Consider the following 12,745-nt stretch of genomic DNA (forward strand, 5'->3'; position numbering starts at 1 on the left):
TATAGGATCAGACTAACTATTGATGGATTATTCTCATAATTAGTTAAATAATGAACACACAAATGTTAGAGCAGCATTTGCTTTCTTGTTTTTTTTTCGACCCCTGGACAGCACACAATCTGTTCAAGTGTTGTGCATTAATTCCAACAGTGGGTAGAGAAGTTTGGCATGTTGACTGGGGCATCGCTGCAATTTGTGTTCACTAAACACTCGAGTCCACTCTGCCTTTTTTTATTTTTAAATGCTTTCTGTCTCCTCTTCATCGGAATCCGTCATTCCAGCTAGTTAGTGCATGGTATTGCTATAGCAACCGCATCACTGTGGCAGATGCACTGCTACAATACAACCCAAGGCAAACACACAACACAGTTTGCTTTAGTGTTTGAGCCCGTTTCTGTGTCAGCCATCAAATCAGTAAGGAAAAGCTTAGGTTACAGGAAAGCTGAAAAAAAAGATTTCCCTCAATAACCCTTTTCTGTCATCTGCCATCAAAAGACCGTTATCTGTGCTGATCATCTGGCTGGATTCTCCTTAGACGTTACAGGATGGTATTGCGGTGTAATGTATAGTACAACTTAGATTTGTCCAACTGTATTTCATTTCTGACTTGACAATGAACGTCTTCACTTTTCACTCCAGTTGGCAGCTGACAAATGTCCCTCCATCATGGCAGGCTACAGGATATGCAGGGCATCATGCTGTCATGACGGCGTCTGTGTGTGTGTGGACACAATTCAAGAACAGTTTAAGTACCAACTTCACCACATGTTCCTACTCTAGAGAAAGTGATGTAACACTTGCCACATAAATGCACATATTGGAGAGGGGAAAAACAACAAAAAGACATCTGAATGTTTTAAGAAATATAATTCAAATCATTTTTTTCATTTAGAGAGAGTGATGTTTGTTTTTCTTCACTGCTTGTAGTTCTTACTGATACATTTTATTCATTTGTGATATCAGTTTTGATTGTGCTTATTAATATATGGAGGATGAAATATGACTCATAAGAGAAACAACAAACGTATGTAGAGTTAGAAATACCTCTAATGCATCATCATGCTTTACTAATGGCCTCATTAGCATAGCTGTTTAAATGTAAATCAAATTTTATTGTCACGTTGTACATAGCACAGCACACAGTGAAATTTAGCTACTGCATTTAACCCATCCTAGTATATTAAGAGCAGTGGGCAGCTACTATACAGCGCCCAGGGAGCAGTTTTTAGGGGTCGGTGTCCTGCTCAAGGAGGCGAACTGGCACCTCTCCAGCTACCAGCCCACACCAGTCCGTACTTGGTCCATGCGGGGACTTCCGTTCCCAAGCCAAGTCCCCACGGACTGAGCTACTGCCGCCCCCGTTTATGGTTAATATATGTTTATGAGTATATCATGGTAATTATGGTAAGACATCAGCCAGCTGTTGTGCTTTGTGTTTAATATTTTCTTCCAGGCTCATAATCTTTTCTATTTGTGTGGCCATCAGTTTAAATAAAATGTGTTTAATGACCGGCCAAGTCGAGGTGAACAATAAATAAATAGAAAGCAGAGCAGCTGCCGTTACTTATTTGGTAAGTTTAACCTCAAGGTGCTGACAGTTGTCTCCATGCTAACAGGCACATCTGTCAGCAGAGATCACGTTAGATCGCAGAAAACACAAAGCAAACTTTATCTCTCTTTGTGTGTGTGCGTGTGCGTGTGCGTGTGCGTGTGCATGTGCGTGTGTGTGTGTGTTTGTGTTTGTCAGGATGCAGATTAAAGAGTCCACCAAGCCTCAGCGTTTGTCACAGCAGCTGGAGAGAGCCGTCACTACCATCTTCAAGCCTGTGGCCAACCACGATTTCAATGTGAGAACTAATAATGGCATAGCTGTCTATATATATATATATATATATATATATATATATATATATATATATATGTAGATGTGTGTGTGTGTGTGTAACCAGTTTGATATTGTTACAAAATGATTTAAAGTGGAAAGTAAAATCCAGTTGTTGCACTGAAGCAATGGAAGTTGTTGCTATTATTAATTCATTCAGTATGATTCTCAGGTGGAGCATGAGAAGAAGAAGAAGTCGGAGGGGAAGATGGTGAGGGCTGAGCAGCAGGTCGTGTTGGACATGCTCTTCTCTGCCTTTGAGAAGCACCAGTATTACAACATTAAGGACTTGGTGGACATCACCAAACAACCTGTGGTGAGCAGCACAAACGCACACACACACAAACAAACATACACGTAACAATATAGCTGGAAAAAAACAAGAAAACAATTCACCTGCCCACTATCCACCTTGCTTTGTTAAATTTGAACGAATCGCCCACGGCATGACGTTCATGCCTGTTCACACTATCTTTTGTGGCCTGAAAATTGGGCCAACATGCGCGCACACACACACACACAAACACACACACAAGAATGGGATGAATCGATACAGTGCAGTGGATTCATTCCAACTCACAGTGAACAGCAATGTGTAGGTGCTGATGAGACCTTGAGGTCCTCTTCTCCCTCTGATTGCATCTGATTGCATAACCATCGGCTGAGTAGGAGTCAAACGCCGCAATACACTCCACACCATCATTTCTCTCCTAAAGCACTTGGCTAACACTCAAATTAACTGAACTAAAGTAACCGAAATGCCCATTATGAAAAGTCTGGAAACACTGGTATTCATCAGGTGCAGTGGGCATGTCCCTACAAGCTCAACAGAGACACCCAGTGGTCTTTGGAGAGTATTGTCTCTCACACAGCACCACTGAATGGTCTTCCACAGCTCCTGCTGTTGGATTCATGCTCGTTCATGAAACATAACAGTTCTGTCACTACAGAAATGAAAAGTCTAAGCAGATTAAAATGAGAAGCAAAGCTGGGTGTGTCTTGAGTTGAGTCTTCAAGTCACAAGAAGTTAGCACTTCTGATGGACAGTTGGTAAATCCAAATTTTCCGAGGGCTGGTTTTACAATCCAGAATATAAAGCCTGGTTGGCTAAGGATTCCAAATTGGAAAGAAAGCTAGATGTATGTTTGTATGAAATTGTTCAACATCTCCAACATGGGGGAGGCGGCAATCGTAAGGCATATTCAAGGACAACGGCACCGTAGTCCTCTCACAGCACTCTATGCACCCAGAGTCGAAAGTTACGTAGTCAAATATTGTCTGAAAAATCTACCGAGATGTCTGAAAATTGAGTCAGGGAAAGTATGGAATTTTTAAATAGTTGAAATGTATTGAGCTATGGTAGTATAGCATGTTATTAAGAAGTCGTAGTATAGTATGTTAAAAAAATGTCAAGAAAGAAGTCATAGTATAGTATGTTGAAAAAGTCATAGTATGTCGAAAAATTTCATGAAAAAAAAGTAAAAGTATAGTATGTCTAAAATTTTCATGAAAAAAAAATCATAGTATAGTATGTCAAAATATTTCATGAAAAAAAGTTACAGTATAGTATGTCGAAAAGTCATAGTATAGTATTTCGAAACATTTTGTGAAAAAAAAGTCAGTATAGTATGTCGAAAAATTTCATGAAAAAAAGTCAGTAAAGTATGTCGAAAAATTTCATGAAAAAAAGTCATAGTATAGTATGTCAAAATTTTTTATGGAAAAAGTCATAGTATGTCGAAAAATTTCATGAAAAAAAGTCATAGTATAGTATGTCAAAAAAATTCATGAAAAAAAGTTATAGTATAGTATTTCGAAAAATTTCATGAAAAAAAAGTCATAGTATAGTATGTCCAAAAGTTTCATGAAAAAAGTCATAGTATAGTATGTGGAAAAATTTCATGAAAAAAAAGTCCTAGTATAGTATGTCAAAAAATTTCATGGAAAAAAGTGATAGTATTATGTCGAAATATTTAATGAAAAAAAGTCATAGTAAAGTATGTCAAATTTCATGAAAAAAAGTCGTAGTATAGTATGTCGAAAAATTTCATGAAAAAAAGTCATAGTAAAGTATGTCGAAAAATTTCATGAAAAAAAAGTCATAGTATTATGTCAAAAAATTTCATGAAAAAAAGTTATAGTATAGTATTTCGAAAAATTTCATGAAAAAAAAGTCATAGTATAATATGTTGGAAAAAATAAGTCGTAGTATACCATGTCAAAAAAATAAAAAAAGTCACAGCATAGTATGTAGGAATCAGCGTTAGCGCATTAACTTTGACAGCCCTAGGCTAAATACAATCTTATGTCAAATAAGACTGATAGGTGTTTCTGTATATTCTGTTTCTCCAGACTTACCTGAAAAAAATCATGAGGGATATCGGGACATACAACAGCAAGGGGGCTCACAAATGCACCTGGGAGCTGAAGCCAGAGTACCGACACTACCAGTCTGCTGAGGAAGAGGAGGAGATGCAGAAGGCCTAGTTCCAGCCAGTTCCTCTCACATGGAGAGAAAAGACACAGCTTTCAGGTTTTTCAGTGACTTCCTAAATATATATGTCAAAAGAAAATACTGTTTATTGGGTATGCAGGCAGTATGTGATGTTTTTGAGTTCATCATTTGAGTTAACATTATCATTGGGTGGAAAAGTCTGCTAGCACAGCACTTTAACATAAATAAACAGACATATTGTTCAGTGATGGATTTCAATCAAGTTTTTGGAAGTTAAATGATAACCATTGGCTGTCTGGAAATGTAAGGTGGAAAAAAACATTAAAAAATGGAATGTTAAAATATGTTCGACAGTGATCATATCAAGTGTGTTTTGTTTTTTTTCACACTTGGTGTGAGCACTCAGGTCGTGGCTGACGGTCAGATCGTACATTGTGAGCACATAAATCGTGAGCTTCGGCTTTACGTTGCAATCGATCTACTCGTACAGTAGAAGTAGGAATTACACACCATTTCTACAATCACAGAGTGTATGCCCAGCTTACCGAGTTAACCACCGTCGTAGGACTGCTTAGCGAGATCGCGGTTATGGTTAGTTACAGACGTGGACAAAATTGTTGGTACCCTTCCGTTAAAGAAAGAAAAACCCACAATGGTCACTGAAATAACTTGAAACTGACAAAAGTAATAATAAAAATGTACTGAAAATGAACTAATGAAAATCAGATATTGTTTTTGAATTGTGGTTCAACAGAATCATTTTAAAAAACAAACTAATGAAACTGGACTGGACAAAAATGATGGTACCCTTAACTTAATATTTTGTTTCACAACCTTTTGAGGCAATCACTGCAATCCAGCGATTTCGATTGTATAAAATAAAATTGGAAATACATGTAAGGGATATAATGTACAGCGAGCCGGTCATTGTTGTGAAAGAAACCCCGTCACAGAGCGGTCTCTCATCGCCCTGAAGGGGTTTCTTTCACAATGACTCCCTAGCTGTAAATTATCTCGCTTATTACACGGCTACTTATGTAAGAAATCAATATTTTGACACAAACGGCCTGCCAGAGTCCAACATCAGAACTGCAACTATCCGCTGTAAAGAACAGACCTCAGAACGCTGTGATTAACCAATCAGAATGGAGTATTCAACAACGCCTTGTAAAATGTAAATATAATGGATATTTTGTGGTTGTACTGATTTTATATGTATTAAAAAGAAAAACAGCAAAACAGTAAGTGGTGGTACTAGACTTTATTTTCAAATTAAACCAGAAGTATTTTCATTGTAGATGGAATCATATTTAATGCAACCATAAACAAGGTCTGAGGAGATCAACCTTTATAGATCATTGCTAAAATAGTACGCAGACAGAAGAACAAAAAACCTTCTATACTTCAGAGCCTGCCTTTTAATTTCAATCACAAACACGGGGCCAATCCTGGGATGAAAATCAAACACTGCAAAAGCCGTAAAGAAAAAGTTTAAAAACGGTATTCAGTGGCCAATCGTGTTTGATTCAACCAGCCTTTGGGCGCGCTGCTGTGGGCCATAATGTGAATATAAGAAATTGTACAAGAATGTTTCCGTTCAGGCATGATGCAAAATAGTGCTCCTTCGGTCTGCTCTTGGGGCCATTTGGGAAGCAGCAGCCAGTTGAAAAGCAGATGTAGTTACTGCAACAAAGAAGAATACACGTTATTAGTATCTTTTTGCAATTACTGAACTTCCTGTGCACTCCAACATTAACCAAATTCAAGTTCTGGTATAGTTACATGAGAAATAATACCACCTAAGTTCATACACATCCAAGGAAATATGTAAGACAAGTGTTTTTGCTTTGAACAGGTACAATTTTACAACGTTTACTCATTGTTAGTACTACTTATTGTGTGAAAACAGCTGTATTTTTATAGCACACAGGAAGTAAAGGAAGTCAGAGATTACATCCTGTAATATCCATGTGTAAGCTAACTGTAATTAGTGCTACATGAAACTATGACTAAGTATTTTTTAGTCATCAAACAAATGCCGATTATAACTTTACGTCAATGTCATCCCACCACGTTCCCCAATCTGAGATTAAAGATATATTTAAAGTGTTTTGAATATTATATCACGAAGGGTGAAACTGCATGAAATACATTTAAAATCTGCCTCTTTTTTTTTCACAGCAGACGATGCGACTTGTTAAAAAAAACATGTCAAACTGTTTTGTGAAAAAATGTTTTTCCTACAGCAGCATCACAATAATAAAAAAAACACTTCATGATGCTTTGTGTGTATTTGGAGCAGAGTACTTACGCATTTCTCAATCAGCAGACCATCTTTGAAGAAAAGCATGTACGGTGTGATCTCGTCTTCGCGGTAGTTCAGCAGTCCCACCATGCCGTCTGGATCCATGGACTCTCCGGTGAAGAACTGCAGGGAGACGAAGACGTCATGTCAGAAGACGATCAATCGGTCGTTGGGTGGTTTACAATATGGGTTTGTGCACAGCTCTCGTTTTTCATAATAATCATGATACCTGGTATTTGGACATGTTTTTCACGATGTCCCCAACTTCTTTTTGGACGTCAACCACGAAGGCGTCCACTCTGTCTGGATTGGTCTCTTGCAGCTTGGCCTTAACGCTGGACATGCAAACAAAAATGTACAATTTTAAAGAATCACTGTTTCATATCCAATATACCACAGTTACATTTGAGGATGCAACAATCCAACTCCCTCTCCCAATCCCAATTACATACACTGTGATAGAAGATTTTGGCCTCACCGCTCCCCCCTACAGTATTTCCCAGATATCTAACATGTTTCACATTCCAGAAGAAAATTGTTTAACGACACTTAATGTCATTTACATCAACACTTCCGCACTATGGGATACGGGAGTGTCAAATGTGCACACACGTAAAACACCAACGTGTGTGCACATTTGAAGGAGAAAATAAAAAAGGGATATACAGCAGGTCAGCTGACAGATGGCTGGCTGGTACTCACGCTTTTACGTAGGTTCTCATGTGAGTCAGATACGCCTTCTTGTTGTAGAACGTCTCCTGGAGTTTGTGGTTGAGGACGATGTCTACTCCAGAGACGGAAGTCGAATCGGTGCCCTCTGTCATTTCATCGGCAGAGGCGTTGGCCGAAATTAATTTTTCATCGAAGCCCTCTGTCCTGGTGACGGCCTAGACACATTAAGCAACGGGAACAGAGAAGACAGACGAACATGAGGGAAAGAACATCAATGTATGGTGATTCACAGTGACAATGAGATCGATGGCAAGGCGGATGATTGGCAGGTGAGGATAGGTGAACGCTGGAAAGTCATAGGCCCAAACCCAATGTTCCTCCTAAGGCCTTAAGCCCTAAAATGGTATAAATATAAATGTAGGGGCCACACAATTAATCAAATACTAATCGCGATCATTATTTTGGCTTCCCACAATTAAAAAGGAACACGATCTACTGCTATATTAACGTTTAAAATGCCTTGAGCGCTTCCCTAAACAATGTGATCTCAAAGAAATACGTACAATTTCCACAACCTCTTGACAGCACATTACGTGGTGGTACGTGTGTTTCTGTAAGTTATTAATAACTTGCTCGAAATGCTGCTTTGTCACTTTTTGACCCGTCCGCGATATTTTCTAGTAAGCTGTAGGCTTGCCGTTGTAGTCGGTGTTACCGGTGGTGGGGCACACACCGATTACATTACGTACCCACCGCCGTCACACTCGTTTTATTTTCTTTCTTTTTTTTTTACTGAAATAAAACCGGTTTAATTATTTTTTGCGTATCTGCGCCATGCTATCAATACATAGTTGGACGTTAAAAAGTGAAAGTGTCTACTCAGTATGTAGTCACAGTAGCAGGTGTCATATTTCACACACGGGACGAGAGAGAGTCGACAGATGAGACGATGGATTTGGTGTCGAAGCGAAAAGTAAAAGTGTCTGTTTGTCAATATTTCAGACTTGAACCCAGTGCATGCACTACACTGCATTAACTGCATCTGATAATTGTGTATATGTGAGAAAGGAAACCCGTTTAACATTACTAATAAACTAATACTAACATACAGAGATGGAAGAAAAACTCAGATCTCTACTTATGTAAAAGTAGTAATACTACAGTGTAAAATACTAGCTACAAGTTTAAGTCCTGTACTCAAAATACTAGGCAACTCAAGTTAAAGTACAAGTATTAGCATCAACATACACTTAAGAGTACCAAAAGTAAAAGTACTCATTATGCAGAATATACATTTCCTTATTGTATTCTAATTATAGTGTTAAAATGTGTTAAGTGTTACTTACTTTAATGTAGCAGCTGGTAAATGTCTAGGTCATTTCAATTACTTTATATATTGCTGTGTAGTTTAATCTATAATACACAATTTATTAGTTCATTATATTTCGTTTTAATAACCTGAATCTGCAAAGTAACTCAAGTTATTACATTTATTAAACTTAGTTGTTTAAGAAAGGGAAAAAGACGGTATCGGAAGATACAAGTTTTTTGTGTCGGACATTAAAAAGTGGTATTGCGACGTCTCTCTACCAAGAACCTATCTGTAAACGCAACTTCTTTAATCATACGCAGTAATATTCTATACTTGACAGCATAATTTGTTGTCAAGGTCTGGTTGTGGTTTTGAGTCATTAACTTATTTCCATTACCATGATTAATGCCTTTGCGTGTGTTGGAAGCACACCCTGTACCTCACCGCGCCTGAGGTGATGTCATGCAAGGACAGTACACTGCCATTCACATACCTCCAGGCTTAGTCAGCCACAAAAGAAGCGCTGATCACATGACTCATCACATGACTCATCACCTGAATTTCAGTTCAGGGAAGAAGAACTATTTAAAAACAATTGCATAACAATGGATAGCTCTGCCAATTAAGTGCGTGGCTTCACGTATGAAGTACAAGCTGTGGTGATTGAACAATAAGATTTTCTTTTTACTTATTTGCGTGTCGGAAATAAATAGAAATAAAGTGAAACAAAACGGTTGTCACTGTCCACTCATATTTATCAACGTGAATCCTAACTAGTATATGACTGTCTGAAAATATTATGCAAGATAATCATATCGTTTGTTTTCATGAACGGCAGAATGGTGTGTCGCTTTAAAAGTTGCAGCTGTAACATATGTCTCTTGTATGTTACATTAGATACACAATTTCAGTTTAACAAATTCTAACTCTTGTTACTATTTATATTTTTAGTAATTTTAACTTTATTTGATAATTGTTAGGTGTACATATTTGTGTTATTTTCATATTTTGAATTTAATACTACGGTATCCATGGTAAAGATGGAGATATAAAAGCTCATCACTGGGGGAACGAGTCAGACCGGGCTTGTATCTCCCAGGTGAGTATGTGTGTGTAAACTGTAAATATTAATGTATAGTCGATGTTTAACGTATAATCTAAGAGACGTGGCTTGTATCTCCTAGGTGAACATGTGTCCTGAAGTGCTTGTAAGCAAATAAATATAAGTTGAATCGACATCAGAGCTGTCTGTGGTTCGTTGGAGTGAAACGTTAACCGTCAGCCGTTGGTCTACAAACAAACACAACGCAGAGACTGTTGGCTGCCACCGCTTATCAGTGGTGAAATACAAAGTTAACGGGGCCGTCATGACGTCATAACAACTTTACAAGATTTTTTTTTAATCAAAGCAAATATTTAAATATTCATAATCGTTTGAATCGTGTGGTTTTATGCAAACAACCACTATAGATAACAATAACAAAGTACAGTAACACTACCCTCCCTCCACGGTGTAATCCGAACACTGTAATTTACCATGTATATAATGTTTTTTGTGTAAAATATATCGAACATTGAATGACATCAGATCTAAAATGTTATTACTTCATTTAGCGCAGAGATTTCAAAAGAAAAAATACTAGACTGCCACAGTGGCAGGCAATGAAACAAGTTAATTTCAGACCCTGGTTATAACAGTACTGTAGATAAGCGATGTACCATAAAGGTTGTTGAAACGGTGAAATGTGCTTTTTCATTGTGGCCTTGCATTATAGATTAGACCAACCATGTGGAAACAAAGTCTAACCAAACACACATACATACAGATCCCCCAACTAACCCCACTAAACTCACCTTTCCTTCAACTTCATAGAAGATGCCACTCTTAGAGACGGTGACTTTGAAGGTGTCCGAGAACATCTCATCGTCTGCGGGAGGAAACAGTCAGTGAGTCAGTCAGTCACACTGAGCGGATGAACACAAAGAAGCATCTCTGAGCTAACATCTGTCTAACGACACATCACTACGAGCTACGTTATCTGGGATGAGCCATAAACTACAAGCTGCGTAGACGACGGACAGCTTAAACTCCTCAGTAGACATGAACATGTTTTAGTGATGAAGTAAAGAGCAGAAGCCGCGCGCAGGCCCGCATCTCCCAACTAGCGATGCTAATGCTAGCAGCTAACAGTTAGCAGCTAACAGGCCGCTGAAAGGCCACGTACACCCCGTTACTGATGTTATACACTAACATCCCACATCACAACCACCCTCCTGTGTGTATATATATATATATATATATATATATATATATTCCGCTAAGAGTAAATCGTAATGATCATTAAGACTGACATTACATTAATTTCCCGAACAACCGTTAAAACAGGAGTTAACCGTTGAGAGTTAACCGTTAGAAGAAGAGTTATCTAGCCGTTAACACGAGTTAACCGTTGAGACCGTTAACTTTTGGGACCGTTGAGATCGTTTTGTCCTGGCCACATCGCGCTTGGTGGATCTTGTTGGGTCTCTTAACTACGGCGTACGGTCTAGGACCTGATCTATATATAAAGCGTCTCGAGACAACTCTTATGATTTGACGTTATATAAAAAATAATTTGAACTGAGTTAACCGTTAATAGCCGTTAAGAGTTAACCGCTAATAAACGTTGTTAAGAGTTAACCGTTGTTAAGAGTTAACCGTTAATAACCGTTGTTAAGAGTTAACCGTCGTTAAGAGTCAACCGTTAATAACCGTTGTTAAGAGTCAACCGTTAATAACCGTTGTTAAGAGTCAACCGTTAATAACCGTTGTTATTCGTTGGGATTAGGGCACACACGGTAGTCACACTTTTAACCAAATGTACCGGTAGTTTAACGCTAGCCGGGGCTACAAGCTAAAAGCTAACCGGCCTGAGCATCACCGGTTAGCCGACATGCTGCTAACACTGCAGACTCCAGATGGATCATCACACAGTCATCCGGTTCCTGGTTAGCATCCGGCTAACACGCGTTAACTAGCTAGCTAACGATAGCCTAGCTAGGCTAGCTAGCCTTTAGCTAGTGCTAGCCGACTCTACCCAGTAAACACGATACAGCCCAATAACAACCTCCGCGACTCTACCGCTAACCTAATATTATTCAAGAGAACACTGAACGTGCTGACGTACCGCAGATGATGCACTTGTAGATGATCATGTTGCTGGGTGGTGTTGGTGTTTCAGAGACACAAAGCTAGGCCTGCCGCCCCAAACAGCTCTGGAGAGGAAAAAGAGCGAGTCGGCCTCGGGGTGCTGCATTTACATCCTGCTGACGTCATCCTGGGGCGGCCTCTGAGCTGTCTGCTGCCACTTTTGACATGGTGGCCAAAAGTGGTGCTACACCTATCTATGTCATCTATGTCATCTATGTCATCTATCTATCTACCTGCCCAGGGACTTGGAAGAGAGGAGCCCATTTCTGCCAGTACAGAAAAGAAAGTAGGACTGTCAATCGATTAAAATATTGAATCGCAGGATTGTCCATAGTTGGTCATCTGTTCAAAATGTACTTTAAAGGGACTGTTTGTAACTTCTTACACGTATAAATCAATCCGGGTCGGTGTCCCATGCGCTCTCCCGTGTGGCTACGCTGTTCAGACAAAACTCCAACACAAACTACACGGAAGCACCAAAACCGCAAAGTTCTATCTAGTGAAGCCCGTCTTGCAAAACAGTGTTGGCCGCGGTCGGAGTATGCGGGGGAGACCGTAGCTTTGGTCTCCAGGGCAGGCGTTTCTGCTGTCCTCTGCTCCTCTGCCTGCCTTCACTCAGCTCGCTCCACCCCGTGTGCATGCGCGCACACTACACACTGAAGAAGAGCTCTGAGAATATCTAGTGAATGTACAGTGGATGTTTGTGCAGAAATAAATGCTGCAGCTCCTCCAGACCAACAGAGGTTTCCCGTGTCTTTTGAAGTGACGGGGCTCCGCAGCGAGAAACATTATCATCTCCGACCAAAACTCCGGTGTCTCCCTCTGGCCGCGGTCGGGAGGCTGAGGCAGGAAAAGCCAACACTATATCAGCACTGATTCATGGAGAGACCTCCGTCTGGTCAGCTAACATTACTGCCAAGCAGGTGAAA

General features: G+C 39.4%; 2 protein-coding genes across 4 annotated transcripts in view; one reads left to right on the forward strand and one right to left on the reverse strand.

Annotated features, from left to right (window-relative positions):
- The window catches only part of LOC119500789 (general transcription factor IIF subunit 2-like), a 47,873-nt gene extending 43,176 nt beyond the window's left edge, over nt 1-4,697 (forward strand). Inside the window, exons 6-8 of one of the 2 annotated variants that reach the window (XM_037790718.1) lie at nt 1,748-1,847; nt 2,055-2,198; nt 4,208-4,697. In XM_037790718.1, the coding sequence (XP_037646646.1) occupies nt 1,748-1,847; nt 2,055-2,198; nt 4,208-4,369 (406 nt within the window). In that variant the 3' untranslated portion in view covers nt 4,370-4,697. The remainder of the gene's footprint in view (nt 1-1,747; nt 1,848-2,054; nt 2,199-4,207) is intronic. The other variant, XM_037790719.1, reaches the window with a different exon arrangement.
- Nucleotides 4,698-5,583: 886 nt separating this feature from the next.
- Nucleotides 5,584-11,951, reverse strand: tpt1 (tumor protein, translationally-controlled 1). Of its 2 annotated transcripts, XM_037790260.1 has the most exons (6): nt 11,794-11,950; nt 10,481-10,554; nt 7,345-7,529; nt 6,872-6,977; nt 6,649-6,765; nt 5,584-6,020 (listed from the first exon to the last, which is right to left on the reverse strand). In XM_037790260.1, exons 1-6 carry the CDS (start codon nt 11,819-11,821, stop codon nt 6,018-6,020), a joined length of 513 nt encoding a protein of 170 aa, XP_037646188.1. In that variant the 5' UTR covers nt 11,822-11,950; the 3' UTR covers nt 5,584-6,017. The 2 variants fall into 2 exon arrangements, with proteins under 2 accessions (XP_037646188.1, XP_037646187.1); XM_037790259.1 differs by lacking the exon at nt 5,584-6,020 and having other exon boundaries at nt 6,574-6,765; nt 11,794-11,951.
- Nucleotides 11,952-12,745: the final 794 nt, after the last annotated feature.

The sequence above is a fragment of the Sebastes umbrosus genome, chromosome 13, assembly GCF_015220745.1.
Source record: "Sebastes umbrosus isolate fSebUmb1 chromosome 13, fSebUmb1.pri, whole genome shotgun sequence".
Classification (NCBI taxonomy): domain Eukaryota; kingdom Metazoa; phylum Chordata; class Actinopteri; order Perciformes; family Sebastidae; genus Sebastes; species Sebastes umbrosus.